The sequence below is a fragment of the Podarcis melisellensis genome (assembly GCF_964234715.1).
Source record: "Podarcis melisellensis genome assembly, chromosome: 6".
Classification (NCBI taxonomy): Eukaryota; Metazoa; Chordata; class Lepidosauria; order Squamata; family Lacertidae; genus Podarcis; species Podarcis melisellensis.
Window position 1 is genome coordinate 36,936,437 of NC_138538.1, and position 18,315 is coordinate 36,954,751.

Consider the following 18,315-nt stretch of genomic DNA (forward strand, 5'->3'; position numbering starts at 1 on the left):
TTTTTAATCCATGTTCACACTAAGTTATCCAAAATGCATTTGCATCCTGTACAGTGGTATCTCAGAAGTCAAACAGAATCCGTTCCGGAAGTCCGTTCAACTTCCAAAATGTTTAGGTTTGTGGCATTTGGGAGCCAAAACGTTCGACTTGCAAGGCGTTTGGGATCCAAGGTATGACTGTACCTTGTTTCAAAAATGCTGGTGTCTGATGCATTGTTTCTCAAACCAGATTCACAATGACTGGAGTCCTTAAGCCTATGAAATACATCCGAAAACCCAAACAACTTAAGCACACTCTAAGGAGGTAATGTGAACACACCCCTTGTTGGAGCTTTAGGTAGAGAAAAAGTAGCAGAGGTGAGATCTGAGCCAGAGAATGCCTGATTGGCTCAAGTCTTTTAGTAAGTATACTGCACCAGCTTAATACTTTCTGAAGGTACATAATTAACCACCCACCACAGAAAGACATGTGGCTGCTTTGCAGAGTTGTTACACATGTTACCTGAATTAACTCCCTTGTACATGGCGTGGGGTAATAACATGCTTAGCGGGGTAAAGAAAAGCCTGTGGAAGTTGGTGTAGTGAAGGCAGGCAAAATCCCCACCATGCTCTTTCAATTGAGCAATGTGGTTAAGGTTATGCTTCAGGCAGACCTGACCACAATGATGCAGCCAAGTGGTTATTGTCAGCAACCATGCTCCAAAAACATACCTCTCACATTGCTCTGGAGCTTCAGCCTTGTACTGAATGCACAACAAAATTCCCACATGTATGTAAAGATGGAGCATGTTGTGTAAATTGCTGCCCAATCCTGTCCTTGTTCCAGGCTGAAGTTCCACACCTACCTGGGCATTCTGGAGCTGCCCTTCCACCTGCAGTTTCTCCTCAAGGAGTTTCTGAAGAGACTCTTTCGCTTTCAGCTCATAGTTCTGCTTTTGATCTTCCATCTCCAGCAGAATCCTCTTTAAGCTCCGCTTTGAGTGACTCTAAACAAACAAACGGAGAACTGAAGAATAATGCCCAATTTAAAAATATTAAAACCATTACGACCCATAGTTCACCAAAGTAGACAACATGCCCTGGAATTTTTTTCACCCTGGGCAATTATTAAACCCATTTGCTAGAGAATGTGGATGTGCACACACTCCTATTTATGCCGCCATTAAGAAGCAGAGGTTCTCCATTTAATTGGATCTTTAATTGGTCTTAAAGTACAGTAGACCTTGAGTTATATACCGCTCTGGATACGTAACTTTTGGGTTGTGAATGCAGCAAACCCGGAAGTGTATACGTCTGGGTTTTGCCACACACGCATGCATAGAAGTGCTCTGTGCGCCGTATGCATGTGCCGAAACACTCTGCGCACCATGCGCGTGCAGAAGCAGTGCCTCCAGTTATGGACTTTTCAGGTTAAGTACGGAACCCCGGTGCGAATTTAATTCGCATCAGGAGGGTCCACTGTCCCAGCACATGATGGAAAAGGGTTGTAACAACATACTGCGGAATATACCAGTTACATGGATCAAAGGTTTGAATTGAGATAAGATTTTCTTTGGCCTGAGATGGTTGGGGAGAGGGAAACCCATGGTTTGTTTATTCTAAGCTTCTTTTATATATTTATGATTCAGCAACCCTCTCCGGAATATAATATAAAAAGATATTCATAAGTGAGGAAGGGACGTTGGAGTAATATTGATATTAACAAGGAAAAATGGAAACCGCATGTGATCTGAAATGAAGGAGGGGGAGGGGAAGCTCAAGTATGACTATGTTGAAAAGACCATGTAATTCCCCTCACCTCCGTTTAAAAACAATAGACAAGGAAAAAGAGACTGAGATTTGTGTGTGCTACTGACGGAATATAATCTAAGATAAAGTTTAATTGGGCCATAAATCTCTTGCTGGAAGGAAAAGAATTTGGGGGCTGTGATTAGAACGCCACAGAGATTGGAAAGTTGGAAAGGAGATTTGCGACATGTTTTGCTAGTGAGACAGAATGGTTTCGAGCAGACTGTTGTCTGTTCCGAGACATCAAAGCAAGGGATGGAGAGATAAGAGCTCTGAGAAACTTCAAGATTCAGTTCCGCCCCAAGCCATGATGGGAGAAAACAACAGCTAGGAAGTGAAAGAGACAACACCGTATATGGACAGAAGGAATCTCCAAGGACATAACGGTTTTCACACACAGGGCAGAAAAAAAGATAATAGTTTGAGTTCCTCACTGGAAGCTTTATAAATTTATATATTGTAACATCACGAACGGAAATAATTAATTATGTAGTAGCTGTTGACTAAGGGATTATTATAATAAGTGAAATGTAACTGGCATTAAGTAAGATTATGGGAAGCAGTGATATAAGATCGGAAATGCACCCAAACCACCATGCAGGGAGCCACGTTAACAAAAATGTATTAATTGGAAATTGATTGGTTTTTTGATAATTGTATAATTTGGGAATTAATTGTTATAATTTGGCTATTATTGGGGGTATACTGGAAAAGAAATTTTTAAAAAGGAGGGGAGAAAAAAAAGGTTGCCCACTTGTGATCTAGAGCATGGCAATGTTATAACAGAATTGGAATCTCTATGAGGGAGTCAAGTAGGTCATGCCCAAGCACTCATCTCTGAAATACAGAGCAGCCCCAAGAATACAAAGACTGGCCATTCCTGGCATAATTATGAAAATTCTCTCAGAGGGGACAAACCACCCTTCTTTTTTTGAGCCAAAGATGATTACATTATATTATAATTATTATATATTTATTTATACCCCACTTTTTCCCCTGACAGGGACTCAGTGAGGCTGACATATAAAACAGGAACAGCTTAAAACATTTTTTTTAAAAAAACAACAAACATTTATAGAATTGAAACAATGTTAAAACTATTAAGAATATGTTACCTGGCTGCAAGTCTGCAATTGATTCTCCAGGGCACTCAGCCTGCACTTGAGTTTGTCTTCATTTAGCTGACCCTAAGAGGAGGGCGGGGAAAAGGTTGGAATTTTACATCCTCAACTTCCAAAGATTTGTCTAACAAACAAACAAAGAAGAAAAAGAACCCACGTCCCCATATCCCTGTGCCCTGGTTCACTCATGTTTTCCAGAGTTGTTTTTTGCAAAATATGAGCAATTCAGCTGAAATAATGGCAGTCTGGAAGTGCCTCTATCTCCAGCACTCCCTAGTTATTTGTATCTATGCATTTTGTCACTGTCTTACTGAGAGTGACTTGGTGCATCACAGAACAGGGTTCCTGAACCTTTCGTCGTTGGGTGGAAGCCATCTCTTGTGCTGAGGAGAACATTTCAATAGGTGCTGCTTTCCTCACCACTGCAGAGCCCTGTCATGACAAGGCGTACCTTCCAGAATCTCCTCTTCTAAACACCTACCTAGCAAAGTACTGCACACCAAACCTGAGTGGAGCATTTCTTAATATGCTTGTGATTAAGCACAAAAACGGTGGCTCAGATCCCTAGGAAATGCCTCTGTGCATTAATCCAATGTGCAAAACGGCAAATCTGCTTTCCAAAGAGCAATGCTCAAAATTAATGGAGCTGGTGCCTAGGGCAGCACCCTTTGAAACACCAAGGAAAAGGGATTTTAGGTACTTGAGTCTCTTAAGGAATGGTAACAAACTAGTGCTTCCACTTGTGTCCAAAATGGGCTAACACCACCTACAAAGAGGTACTATGTTGCAGCAGACTTTCAGTAACACCACACAATCCTAAGGCAACAGAGAGACATCACATTCACAGGGCATGTCTGCACTGGAGAATTATCTAGCTGTTAATCCACTTCTTCCCTTGTTCAAATTAGATCACATGTGTATGAGGAACAACTTTGGTCTTTCCTGTTCATACCAGTAGGTGTTCTCTTTTGTGTTTGTCCCCATCTTCCAAACTGCTGAATCTATTATGCAAATTCTATTATGCCTATTAGGCACAGACAGGGCATGCCCAGATAGCTGTGTGCACAACTTGGGGGCTGTTTTTTAAATCTCCCTGTCCAGGAAGTGTGCAATAGCATACAGTCAAGGGACTGTAAATTCTCAGCACCCAATTTTCACGTGGTTTGCTTGTACAGTTTTCCGATTTTGTTCAGATCTGAGAGATATGGAAGGCTATGCTTCTTCATTCAAGAGCACTCCAGAAATAATTGTCTGCATAGCTGGGAAATAAAATTAAAAGAATTGTAAATTGTCAGCACACACTTTTCAGAATAATGGTGCTGCTCAATAGCTTGTGTGCAAATATTTAATGATGTTTGCTTGTGCAGTTTTCTGGTTTTGTGCAAATCTGAGGGATCAAAAAGAAAAGAAAAGAAAAGAAAAGAGCATGTGGTCCCTTCAGGAGTGTGCTGGACATAGTTATGAGCATCGCTAGGAAAGAGGATGCTACAGGACACTAGCCTATAGGTTTCCAGAGGAGCCACATAGCCATTTCCAAATCAGATTTATTTCTCTTCTCTTATTTGGAAACAAAGGGGGTGAAAGCTTCCCCCCACTTACACTCCTGATCCTGACTCTGTGCCAACTGCTTATTTATTTAAAAATCAAACATGGCAGAACAAACTACAAGACAGGCATCACGTCAAGTTTGCTCCTTAGACATTTTGAGGCACTGAAAATGTTAGATGCCACCTACGGTTTTAAAGAGCCTCTTATTTTTTAATTAACTCATCTCTCATCTGACATTTGCCGTGCCAAATCTCAAAGCTTCCAATCTGTGTTTGTTTTTGAAATCCCAGCAGCAGGCTATTTGTTCCTCTCCAGAGGTAAGCTGTTAAGGCAAAGGCTGCAGTGGAAAACTATTTTCTACAACATCACTGCTGAGAGGTGAAGTGCAAACCCACCTGTTGCTAAGTTGAGGTTTCAGAGACACTTCCTGCCAGCGAGGGTGTCAAGCTATTTTTTCCTCACTCCTCTTGAAGCTTGACTGAAGTCTTTCACAGAGGAAGTCTCAAACCACAAAAGCATCAGACTGTACATATTCTTTGGCATTTCTCTTCTGTCAGAGCTCTTGCTGATCTTATTTTTGGGCAAACTACTTTGCATTGCTTTTCTTTTTTTAAACTGCCTGCAGCATTTTAAGGGCTTAACTTTCAATGCTGCCTACCTGTCTAACTGTGAAAAGCTGTTTAGGCTGTAGAGAGGACCTAACATTTTGTGGGGTTTTGGGGCAGTACAATAAGACCATCCTTGCTAACAACCCAAACACACTTCTTCCATCCCATAAAAGGATGTTCTTTTACTGGTCTGGCGGTTTTTCAATATGATCCCTGCTGAATCCACGAAAACTTGATTCCTCCTCTCAAAAGGGCGATAAAGCCTGTCAGTATGGCTCCTATAAGCACCTATATGCAAGTGGCCTATGATATTACCGCAGAAAAAACACATGCACCGCAATAGCCCAGTACAGAAATGGCCTGCTATTTAAAGATTGTTTCCTTGGTTTGGTAAACCATTTCCCCCTCGCCTTTACAGAGTGAGTTCCCACTTCTAGTAGACCTACTAACACTGACCTAAATTTTAAAAACTTGATATAAAATGAGCACAAATGTTTTCCTGCCCTCTGCCCCACATGAAGGTACTCTACTGTGAAGCAAGACTCCTACTCTCTGGTTATCTAGTCTGATCATAGTGAAAAAGGGACTGGAGTCACTAAATTGATACTGGGCAAAATCACTCTCAGAATGTGATAAAAGGTAAAGGTAAAGGTACCCCTGCCCGTACGGGCCAGTCTTGACAGACTCTGGGGTTGTGCGCCCATCTCACTTAAGAGGCCAGGGGCCAGCGCTGTCCGGAGACACTTCCGGGTCACATGGCCAGTGTGACATCGCTGCTCTGGCGAGCCAGAGCTGCACACGGAAACGCCGTTTACCTTCCCGCTGGTAAGCGGTCCCTATTTATCTACTTGCACCCGGAGGTGCTTTCGAACTGCTAGGTTGGCAGGCGCTGGGACCGAGCAGCGGGAGCGCACCCCGCCGCAGGGATTCGAACCGCCAACCTTTCGATCAGCAAGTCCTAGGCGCTGAGGCTTTAACCCACAGCGCCACCTGTGTCAGAATGTGATACTTCTCTGCAATACTGAAGTGTCAGTGAAAGGCCCCAGGTCGGCTACAATCTCCTTTTTTGTGAGCCTTGTTTACACACTTTGGACAAATGTGGTGGCACATGAAGCACTTGATTGGACAGAGTTACACAAGTCTCAAGCACTTAAAATGCATTTTCTAATTTTCAGGGTGCTAACTCCACTACCTTGAATCATGGTAATAAAAATTGGGGGTTTTTTTAAATTAAGTTTTTCAAACAGAATAAAAGCCAGGTAAGAAGGAAGCAGAGATGGTGGGATAGGAAGGAATAAACCATAATCCTGATATTCTGTCAGTTTGAACCATGCTTATAGTTTCTAAGTCCATGGCTTTTATCTGAAACACCTGATGCTTTTATGCATTTCGAGCTTTGTTCTATGGAAAGCAGATAAGTCGTTTTTGCACACAGGGTCAAGTTGAGCATTGGTACATATGAGTGCATGGCTAAATCTTAAGCGTACTTACCAGGAAACGTTCAACTCATATTTGGAATGTGGTACTTTTCTTGTCCCTCTTGTAGATGCCTAGAAAGGGAGATTCTTGGCAAGCACACCTTGTCACAACAGAGCACTGCACCTACTGAAAATGTCTCTTCTGGACAAGGAATGACCTGGGCCTAAGAATGAAAGGTCCAGGAACCATGTTCACTGATGCATCTGATCACTCTGGGTAAGATAGTGATAACATGTGTAGGTGCCTTGTCCTTACTCCTCTACCTCCTGGTAAACAGCAGCATTATGGCAAATCAAAGATCAGGTGAGTGTCACCACCCCACCCTGTCACCTGCTATAGATAATCTCAGCATGGCTAATCAGTACCTTCCAAGACTTTTCTGCCACTTGCAGCAACGCGGCAAAAAGTTCCTGTAAGATGGCCATCTTCTGCTTCAGCAGTAGCTCCCGATGAAGTGCCTCCTGAAAAAAGGAAAGGAGGAATCAGGCTCAGCAAAGTGTGCAAAAGGTGTACTTATTCCCCAATGCATCCACACTATACATTTAAAGCACATGGCTTCCCCCAGAGAATCCCGGGAATTATAGTTTGCCCCCAATAGAGCTATAATTCCCAGCATCTTTCACAAACGACAGTACCCAGGATTCCTTGGGGGAAGTCGTGTGCTTTAAATATATGCTGTGGATGTCACACCCATCTGCTGTGTCAGGAATGAGGTTTCCCTTAATCTCCCAGTAGAAATTGCTGCCAGGCTGGGTCAGAACAGCTTGACTGCTTCACACAAAAGAGGCACCCTGCATTGCCAAATCTCTTCTAGGGCTCTGATTCTGCACATGCTCTCACACCAGCTTCCCGTAAGCTGGCTATCAACCTGCATTTGTTGACCCCATTGCTCGCAAGGGGCCACCTTTAAACCACAACTCTTCCCCTCTATCTTCTTCACTTATCTGTGCCTGAGATGCCATTTCCTGCACACCACTGTTATCATTTCTGTTAGGCTTTCAGAAGGAAATCCCAGCGTTGCGTTAAGATCAGACCCTTTCCAATAATTGTCAGAAGCTTTCTAGGTTTTCAGACCTTTCCCCACCTCCAAGGACTAAGGCTGCTGCTCAACAGAGCAACTCATAGACTTCAATCCTATTCAAGCTCGCAGGTGAGTAAGTCCCAATGAACTCAAGTGGGTTCACTTTTGAGTAGATACATACACAATCATACTGCTCAGCAATAAATTAGATGGCATTGTAATGACTGCTTGATGAAACTTGTGCAAAACTGCAGATTATTAATTATTAATTATTATTATTATTATTATAAAATGTGGTTTTGCACTAGCAGAAAGCACTTACTTGCAACTAAAGGTAAAGGGACCCCTGACCGTTAGGTCCAGTTGTGATCGACTCTGGGGTTGCGGCGTTCATCTCACTTTACTGGCCAAGGGAGCAGGTGTACAGCTTCTGGGTCATGTGGCCAGCATGACTAAGCCACTTCTGGCGAACCAGAGCAGCACATGGAAACGCCATTTACCTTCCCGCCGGAGCAGTCCCTATTTATCTACTTGCACTTTGATGTGCTTTCAAACTGCTAGGTTGGCAGGAGCAGGGACCGAGCAATGGGAGCTTACCCCGTCGCGGGGATTCAAACCACCGACCTTCTGATCAGAAGCCCTGGGCTCTGTGGTTTAGACCACAGCACCACCTGCGTCCCCTCGCAACTAGTTATTGCTAATCCATCCCTGCAACTCTCCATGTACTATAGCTTCCTATGTCCTCTACAAAGATGCTTCTGATGGTAGGGGGACCTTCTGGAACAGCAAGGATATGGCAAGGAGTGATGCAGTAGGCAGGGAGAAGTTGGCTTTGCATGAATAGAACCTGAGGACTTTCCAGGAGTTCAGCCTCACCTCACCTAAAGATGCTAGGGATTGAACCAGGGATGTACTGTAGGCAAAGCAATTAATTGCATTTTAAATAATTTAAACTTTCTTTTTTAAACCTGCTGCTTGATTCACATGGGGTGGGATTATTTTTTTAAAAAAAATACTTTAAAAGATTATTAATCCATTAATCTAACTGTCTGTTTTTATACTTAACACTATTGGTAATCCAAATGCCCAGGAAAATGGGTAGCAGCCTTTACCTAGTGAAAATATGCACAAGGCCTAAAGCCACACGCTAACTTTTCTCCATTGGTATTGCCTTTAAGGTGTCTGCTAAGGCACCAAATGTGAGGAAATGCTTGACTCTAAATAATGCTTTTGTCAAGCCTCTGAGAGCAAAATCTGAGGTCATTTTCCCAATTGGTGCATGTCTCATTTACAGTTATGGTCCTATCTGAAGGACAGAAGTCCTTTCAGAAGAAACAAAAAAGTCCTGGCACAACTCTTCTTGAAAAATGTTCTGATTTAGTGTTAATTACTCACCTTGAGGTAGTTAGAAAGTTGAATAATCTCCTGAAATTGAAATAAATGGATTTAAAGTTCTGCTTGAGTTGAACATGGAAGTATTAGTGTATGTCAAGGAAATTAAACAGGCACTATCAATCTGCAAGCCTCAAAATGAAGCTTGTATTCTTGGCAAGGTAACAGATAGACCAAACATTCAGTGTGTTTAGGCTATGGATACTGGTTGGCATTGCAAAATTAAGGGTACTTGATAAGAAGTATTCAAGGCAAAGCCTTCTATGATACAAAGACTATTGGGAAAGGCAGCTCTTCCCAGCCTGGTGTGCTTCAGATGTTTTGGGCTACATCTCCCATCAGTCTGGTGCAAATTGTAGCTCAAAACATCTGGAGAGGAGGCTGATTTGGAGAATAATCCACAATTGGCTGCAGCACAGTGATATGACCTGCCCAGGTTTATCCAAGAGAAAGTCACTGCATGGCTCAGTGGCCTTTAACAATTGCCTACCCTGTGACTGTTTTGAAGTCCCAGACAGACAGCAGAAAATGAAAGTCTCATTATTTGTTTAAAAAGCTCCCAAGGAAGGGATCTAGAGGTCAACCAGCTCAACCCCAACCCCATCAAAATATAATATAAGCTGTTTTCTTTGAGAAGCTTAGTCAGTATTTTTCAAGGATTCCTCAAACCCAGTTTCAAATTGGTATGATGCTGCTGTGGTTGTTTTGGAATCCCAGGCAGGCAGCAGAAAAGGAAAGTATTACTATAAGCTAAAGTGGAAACACATGTACAGGTTCGTTTGGGCAGCTTATAGTCTTTACCACCAAATATTTTTTATCTCTAGGATCTGATGTGTGCTGCTACACAGAGTATATCAATCATTAATGTCTTAAAATAGGTTTCACATTTCTTGTATTCCATACCTTATCTAAAACTGCTGTTCCACAACTGAAAAAGAAAAAAAGGAGAAGACTATGTCAAAAGAGGATGTGCCGCTATTGCAAAGAATGATGCCGTAGGAAAGAGGTAAATGATCAAAAGTGTCTAGTGAATTGTATAGGTAATCATCAAATGTGTCCATACAAAAACCAGACAATGTGCTTCCTTACTCTGTCTGTTGGCTTGAGCTTTTCTTTACTGTACTCAACTCATCTGTGGTTTGGGTACCTGTAAAAACACAAAATGAATAAATTCCATATAACTCCTTTCAAGAATGGAAAGTTAAATATGATTGGACATATTTATTTTGCGTTTACGTATGCTGTTTATTTATGAAAGGAACAGCAGAGGGGGGGAAATACTTCCATTCCAGAGTCTTTGAAATGGAAGCGTTTGCATCTTAATGGCAACATTTTAATCATGTTTATGGGAAATAAATCCCACTGTGTTCAGTGAGGCTTTTCCCTACCTAAGTGGACATTTGAAGTCTTGCCATTATCTGAAAGAATGTCCAACCAGTTCAAATGGAATCATGTAAAATTTAGAAATAAGTTGCATACTAGTTTTTGCTAAACTGATTTCAAAGTTTGCAGAGTCTTACCTTTACAGGTTGTGTAAACTTTCACAGTAAACATGTTTTCGGGGGAGGAGTTCAAGTTGCCATGTGCAAAAGTGTCAGTGAAGCTATGCTGCACAGATTTGGTATGAAGCTGAGAGGTACAGTTATCCCAAGACTCCTGAAACAAAGTAAGAACATGTCTCTCTTCAACATATTGGTCTCAAGCCACATTGAAATAGAGTTGGGTGGTATTAGTGCCAAATTACCTCTAAATTGCCCCAGTATCAGATTGTCTGCCCGTGGAAGGATGGGACTTAAAAAAGAAAATAATTTGAGGAAATGAACTATTTAAGTGACAAAATAGCACTACTTTGCTATTAAACAAAACAAAACACTGTTGTCATCACCAGTAATTGAGGCTTTCTGACTACAAGAACAAAAACTGACCCTGGAGTAATTTATGAAAGCTATTCAGGGGCTAATTTAAATATTTGAAATATTTGTTTTGATTCTTTTGTTTCCAAAACATGAAAACAAACAAGAAGAACGGCAGAGCTACATCTTGTAATTACTAATAGGAAGTAGTATGTTTAACATAGATTCCTTCTTATGTAGTAAGCCCTGTGTGTAAGATCCATTGGTAACTTGGAAATTTCAGTCATCACCATATTATAGTTTGTACTTACCGGTAAGTCTCTTTCCCATGATCTGAATAAAAGCTTTGATAAATAGCTGTTTGATTTGTGTATGAGGTAAAATCATACCACACTATATAAAAATAAAATATTTTAGCTTTGCCCTTAGCTAATTCAAGTTGGTAAGTTATCCCCCCCCCCCCCGCCATGGCTATTTGAAACATTTATATGCCACCGTTTAGCCAAAGATTTCTAAGCAGTTTAACAAAAGATAAAACCAGAGGCTATTCATGACTAATCCCTCAGCCTTGATCAACAGGAAGTTATAAAACATCAGGAGCGGCCTCTGTTAGAACTTTGATACAGCTAACTCAGGTATGTCCACACTGATGGGCAATGGCTCTGCAGAAGGGTTCAAAAGAGGGGATATTCCCAGTCCTATCTGGAGCTGCTGGAAATTGAACCTGGGATTTCTACCACTGAGATACAGACGTTTCTCAAGGAAAATGGGCCACTGAAGTCACTGAGGCCACATTTGTATCATTCATTTAAAGCACTGATATACCACCTTAACAACCATGGCTTCACACAAAGAATCCTGTGAACAATAGTTTGCGATAGATGCTGAGAAAGACCTCCATCATCTCATGGAGCTACAATTCTCTGAGTTGTAACAATCAATCTCTTTTCACAGGGAATTATGGGAATTGTAGCCCTGTGCGGGGAGAAAGTCCCATTGCCCTTATGTTCAGATATTACCTGGTTAGCAGGCAAAGATCTCAAATATGCTGATCTCTCCCCTAAATCTCCAGGTTTGTTCTCAGGAACCAGGGACATGTCTGTGCCAGGAGTCAAATGCACTTCCTTCCTTCCTGGCCCTTCCATTATTAAATTTCTTCTTCTGAGTACCACTTTTTCTCGGCGTCTTTGAAGTAGCTCCTTGGCTTCTTTGCTCTGGCGTTTATCCGTGAGACGGCATGTGGTCCTGTTCCTCCTTCTGCCCAGGGTTTCTCGCTTTTCCTGCCGGCGTTCATATTTTTCTTCATAACTTTCATGCCTGGGGCCGCGCCAGCCATGGGATTTGAAAATCTCTTTTATCATACTGATGACACAAGACACGGCAGTGCAGAGCACTTTCCAAATACACTTGAGAGTCACCTTCCTGGGGAAACCGTGAGAACAGAAATTAGCAGGATGTTAGGCTGTGGGAGATTTCTGTATACAATAATACACACAATGTATCTATGGAATAGGATGCAATTGACTCCAAAATGAAAACGTTTTTTCATAAAATCAAATATGCTTTCATGAGGGCAGGGTAACTAAATTCTGAGCTTCTGGAAGATGAAGCAAACTGTACTGTTCATATCATACTGCATATTGTGGAAATTTTACTGCTTCACTTGAGCAGGGTTATTTTAAAAGCTCCAGACCTTACTGTTCTCCTGTTATTCAAGTCTTTGGTGATTTCAACAACACATGGGAAAAGCCTAGAATAATATTTTAGAAGAGGATCACTCATCTAATTAACCTTCCCATTCACCCCCTCCCCCAAGTTTTATGCTGGACCAAAATGCAAATTCCATGGCTTTTTAAAAACGTATGTAATTTTTCATTTTTCCAATGAAACTAAAATTAATCTACTACTAAAATACAAAAGAAATCCAATGTAGTGCCCAATATTTTGAGTATTTTTTTTATCTCCCTGAAGCTCTGTAAAGCTTTTGAACTAGGAAAATCACTGGTAAATGCACACAGATATCTGCAATAGATGCAATTTTTGAAAGTGGGTTTCTTCCTCCAGATGCTTTTTGCATTTCACCTTCTGCTTAGGTTTAAGGGCTGCAGAGAGTGTGCTTTGCAGATTGCTTGGGAGTCATCAAAGGAACATCTAGAGATGACAAATTCTGAGGGCAAAGCTCACTGTAACAATGAGCAGGCATGCCACTGTTCCTTCAAAAAACCCCGCCACCACTTACCTCCTGTAGTAGCTTTACTTTCCCTGTTCTCCACACTGTCCAAAGGCTGTTGGATTAGGGATGCCATGTTCTATTGCTTAAATCTACACAGTTAAATATATTTATGTTCACTTTGAAGAAGGCTTAAAACTAAAGCCCGAAAACTGCAGCTAAAGGCAGTTTTCTGTGTATATCAGACTTAATCCAAGTTACATAGGCAGGTTGTGCCAGAATTCAGACAGAAGAATGAATGCCTTTGTTTTGGCATTACCTTGTTACCCTGTGCCTATATAAAGAGTGAGTTGTTAACCTCCTCCTTCCCTCATTAAAATCTTGACGGCTCATATGTTACAAGTATGTACGTAATTTGTCCTAGGAGTCAACTATATGAAAGGATTCGGATCTTTGCTTTTCCATCAGAAATAGAAAACAGGGTAGTGGGGGTGGGGGAAAGAGAACCCAACAAACTTCAAAAAAACCCTTATCCATCCTTTAAGCCAGTGGGATTATCCCTGTGCATATTCTAAGAATGGTGGCTGAAAGGAGGATCATGTGAGCATGTTAGGCATTCAGGAAAGAAGGTTAGAACAGGATTGGCCTTACACTACAATTTAGTGGCTAGCAGAGCTTTATTTCTGTCCATACCCTCCCCAGTTTAACAGTTATCTAGCTGCAACAGTAAAAGGGACGTGGGTAGTGCTGTGGGTTAAACCACAGAGCCTAGGACTTGCTGATCAGAAGGTCGGCGGTTCAAATCCCCACGACAGGGTGATCTCCCATTGCTCGGTCCCTGCTCCTGCCAACCTAGCAGTTTGAAAGCACGTCAAAGTGCAAGTAGATAAATAGGTACCGCTCCAGCGGGAAGGTAAAGGGCGTTTCCGTGAGCTGCTCTGGTTCGCCAGAAGCGGCTTAGTCATGCTGGCCACATGACCCGGAAGCTCCCTCGGCCAATAAAGTGAGATGAGCGCCACAACCCCAGAGTCGGCCACGACTGGACCTAATGGTTAGAGGTCCCCTTTACCTAGCTGCAACAGTACGCTTGACCATGAAGACTAGGAAGCTGGAACTGATTTAAAATGCAACAGCCAGGATTTTAAGTGGAATTGCTTCCTAGGAGCGTAACTTGACAGTTTTGAGAAATGCGCACTGTTAGCCAGTTCACTTCCAAGCCCAGTTCAAGGTGCTGCTTTTGATGCTTACAGCCCTTCAAGCTTTAGGTCCCAGGTACTTTAAGGACTGTCTAGTCTCATATCTACCTACCTGTCTCAGTTTTGCAATACTAAGCCTAGCTTGGTTAGCAGCATGGCAGAAAGCGACAATGTGGGTGTGGGAGAAGAAAACCAAGAGTAAAAGCGGACCAATGTCTGGCACCCGAGATGAAGAAGGAACCATAATCAGGGAAACAGGAGCAAAGGGCTCAAAAAGTTTATTGCAGAAGGTTCTGCAGATTCCAAGTATCATTACTCACAGGTTCAGTGTGTGTTTTGTATGATCTGGTCCAATTCTTCCTGCAACCTACCTCTTTCTTGGAGTCTTGATTTCTGGGCTTGACCAATGTGGAGGAAGTTTTCCGTGAACTGCAGAGGCTTCACCTACTGGGAATTAAACACATGGCAATCAAGGTGACTATTGCTTTATTTTGATCATTGGAACAGTTATATTACTTACAGCTCAGCAGCTTGCCAAGAGCAGGGAAGCACTCGCAACAGATGCTTTGTATTGAAGTTTGAAGAAGGCAAGCAGAAACCAGGATGTATTGCTGTGGTTGCATACTTTGGAACCATCTTCACAGTGATGCTCAATTAATACCAACATTATTATCCTTTGGCACTGAGAGAAAATCTTTTTATTCTTCCCAACCTTTAGACTATCTATTGGATCTGGCTTTTACACTGCTTTAAACTGCTGCTCTTGCTGTTTTGGGCTGTATTTTATTTTATATTGATGTTTTATTGTGTTATTGAAGGGTGATACAGAGGGATTGATTGTTAAATCGCTCCGGAAACTATATGTGAGGGGAATAGGTTTCTTAAAACCTCTTAGCAACCTTAAAAACTACAGTTCCCAACATTCTTTTCGGAGAAGTTCTGAATAAGGCCAGGACCCAAAGAACTATGAAGCTAGCTTTTGTAAGCCCAAGGGTTTACAGAACTTGCTTTTTTCAAGCAGCTGTCGCATGTAAAACCGCTTTTAAAACTGAGGGGTGTTTCAAAAGCAGTTCGTGAGAGATAAGGGAGGGGATCATCAGTTCAATGAAAAGTTAAAAGTTTTTTTTTTAAAAAAAATCCATTAGTATAGTGTAATGGCTCCTTTGTGAACTTAAGTCACTCTTTGGATTCTGAGCTAACATGCCCAGACTTCCAGAAGTAATGGCTAGCACTTTCTGGCTGCAACAGCTATTCTTCATACAATGGAAAGTAAATACTCATGCTCTTTGATTTATAAGAAATATACATCTTCATAATGTACCACAGAAATCAAATGCATGAACTACTGCCAATGTACAGTATTGGAAACAATGGTAGCCCCCCCTGCAAATACCATATGGGGTTGTGATTCCAATTGGGAGTGGGGGGGGGAGCTAAATCCTTCTGTCCATGCCATGGTCCTGCTCCAGCTTAGCCCCACCCCAAGGTATTAGTTAAAAACATAAAACTAACGTCACCTGTAGCTCGGCTCTTACAGAGAAAGGCAAAAACGCAATGTTATCACACAAGCCAGGTACTCAATTATAAGTACACATCAAATGTTTGTATTGAAATTCAGGTTATTATCCTTATTTTAAAAATAATCAACTTAAAAATAACCACTTTTTATATATGTATATATATAGAGAGAGATAAACACAAACCCCACCTACAGCCTCACCACACTGCAATAAAATAAGCACTGTTACCTCTTTGATGCACAGCTGGAAGATGTGTAAGGGAATGTAATTGGTGTCCATTGCACTCAGCTGCTTAAAAAGTCACCCCTCTCCCAGCTGATGCCTTTATCTTTGAATCAAGCATTTTGATCTGACTACTCTGCAATGTCCTCTATCCAAGTCTGTGCTCTGGGCCTGCAGCTTACTAGGCTGTAGGACTCCTAGGCCTGCTCCACCAGGAGAGCGTCTCTTTAGGTCAAAATCCCCATCACAGACAGGTGGGAGTCTGTCCCCTTGGCAGATGAAACGATTCTCACCTCACTTCCAAAGTGGAGGTAAGAGTCCCATTGTTCACCATGTAAACACAAAGCAGAATGAAGTTAGGATGTAGGGGGCTTCAAAATGGGCTGTAGCATTCCAAGTTGCTAGTGAATTCCCTCCTGTTTAAAAAAATGTTACTGGGGCTTGCTTTTCTATTTTTTATGAATGCCATTTTTTTTAAAAAAATATAAGCAGTTTTGCTTATGGCCTTAAATAAGTTGCTTGGTGAACTTGGGTGTGTTTTACAAGCAATCGACAATTTATAATAGTGCTGAAAATGATGATAATGTGGGAATGGGATTTAAAAAATTGGGACAGTCCCCACAGTCTGAAATGGTACAGTCCACTCTGCCAACCCCATTATTTCGTTTATATCCTGCCTTTTCATATTTAATGCCCAGGGCTATAATACTATATCATCTTCCACACTCAGTGTAGGGGTGGAGCGTGTGCATTGACAATTTGTTTAAAACATTTCTATATAGTTTAAAAATTATCAGTTTACCGTAGCTAACAAATGTAAAAAACAGCAGCAAAAAGAAATCGCCCTAGAAAAAGAATCGCCTTGATTTCAATGTGTTAGGCAGTGCTCCCCCCCAAAAAAAATGTTTAGGGGGTACAGCATTCTCATTTTCCTACTCATATTGAAATACTGCCCCTCAATGAGGTCAAACTTACATTCACAAAATGTTTAGGGGTATGCGTCCCCCTGCGTCCGCCCAGGAAAAAAGCACTGGTGTGAGGTGAACATTATTTTAGGGGTTTCCTTCCATCTTGAATTGGCTTTTTGGTTGTGATTATGATTGCTAGCATTCCTAGGGTCAGGAGCATCCCAGAACCTGAGATTTCAGGGCCCAACCCTGAGACCTGAAGGCGGCCCCTGATGGTGTCATAAGGGTGAGCCCTGGAGATGGAGATTAATTGGGAGAAGGGAGCAGAGGTGGGCTGACACCTCAGAGCAGCAATACTGTCATTTGCAGCCAGGCCCTGCCAGGTTGATTATTATTATTATTATTAGTAGTAGTAGTAGTAGTATTCTTGCGCTCCACCTGGAGACTCTTCAGGTCAGACTTGATTGTCTAGCAACCCTAGTGACTGCACACATAGCAATTACAAAGCTAATAAAAACAACAACAACCACTTGTGGATATAAAATACCCTAGATAATCTACAACATTACACGATATAGCTTTATAGGCTAAAAATCAAACAAAAGCCCAAATGAGCAGAGGACTTTGCAATCTTAAGAGCAGCACCATCTATTCTTAAAGGCAGATTTTTTCCCCCTAAGAGAAAGACAACTTCAAAAATACTTTATCCACCTTTTTGAAACAACACCATTAGCCCACATATATATAGACTTGCAGTTTCAGAACGTATGAATCATCTGCTTCCCTTAACATGCAACAAGGAAGTAGAGTCAAAATGCTACGGCAATGTGTGGAGGGATAGGTTGTGTCACACCATAGCAGCACAACTGGTTAATGACTGTGCACTTGCAGAGTGTGATAGAGCTAGCCACAGGACTCTCTGCTGCTGCACTTCAAGCATACTGTGCTTTATTTAGCAGATGTTTTAAGAAACTGACAAATTTCCCAGCGTTAAGCACTGGGTAAATTGCCCATCTTCATTACCTCATTGCTTGCCAGTCCAAAGGTCATCTCAAATACAGGCACAACATGTGGCTAATAAGTATGGTAAATCCATTATTAGTAAGTATCCCATTTACCTGAATGGATAATTTATTAGAAATTATTTGGTATGTATTCCACCTTTGTTCATTTTTTATTTAATATCTAATAGGCAGGTTGGTCACTGTTATTTTTGTTTTCATACATTGTATGTAATGTATTTAATTTTATTATTAGCTGACGAAGATTCATCTTTGAAACATGACTTAATCTGGAAACACTGTTCTGCTTGTTTGCTGTTCATTGTTGAATTCTACATACCCAGCACTACAATACTGTTGGACAATATCTGTTGAAAGGCATTCTGTCTGCGTCGTGGTGTTCCCTGACAGCAATTCATTACGTTGACTATTTCTTGTTTATGGATTTATATATACATTATATAATGATGTTTATGATTTGTAAATTT

The 18,315-nt window shown here is 41.5% G+C and overlaps 1 protein-coding gene and 1 long non-coding RNA gene across 10 annotated transcripts in view; one reads left to right on the plus strand and one right to left on the minus strand.

The window, feature by feature from the left end:
* The window catches only part of TRAF3IP3 (TRAF3 interacting protein 3), a 34,485-nt gene that overhangs the window by 10,856 nt on the left and 5,314 nt on the right, over positions 1-18,315 (minus strand). For 2 of the 9 annotated variants that reach the window (XM_081916540.1, XM_081916539.1), the window contains exons 2-10: positions 14,548-14,623; positions 11,830-12,232; positions 10,478-10,613; positions 10,047-10,104; positions 9,861-9,885; positions 8,961-8,990; positions 6,910-7,005; positions 2,904-2,975; positions 846-986 (exon numbers count right to left, since the gene is read on the minus strand). In XM_081916540.1, coding sequence (XP_081772666.1) covers positions 846-986; positions 2,904-2,975; positions 6,910-7,005; positions 8,961-8,990; positions 9,861-9,885; positions 10,047-10,104; positions 10,478-10,613; positions 11,830-12,171 — 900 coding nt within the window. In that variant the 5' untranslated portion in view covers positions 12,172-12,232; positions 14,548-14,623. Of the gene's footprint in view, positions 1-845; positions 987-2,903; positions 2,976-6,909; positions 7,006-8,960; positions 8,991-9,860; positions 9,886-10,046; positions 10,105-10,477; positions 10,614-11,829; positions 12,233-14,547; positions 14,624-15,924; positions 16,298-16,779; positions 16,814-16,893; positions 17,080-17,537; positions 17,613-18,315 lie in introns of those variants that run through there. The other 7 variants (XM_081916538.1, XM_081916545.1, XM_081916544.1 and 4 more) reach the window with 7 other exon arrangements.
* LOC309372730 overlaps positions 17,111-18,315 on the plus strand; it is a 60,447-nt gene continuing 59,242 nt past the window's right edge. The window contains exon 1 of the long non-coding RNA XR_014169649.1: positions 17,111-17,209. This is a non-coding gene — a long non-coding RNA (uncharacterized lncRNA). The remainder of the gene's footprint in view (positions 17,210-18,315) is intronic.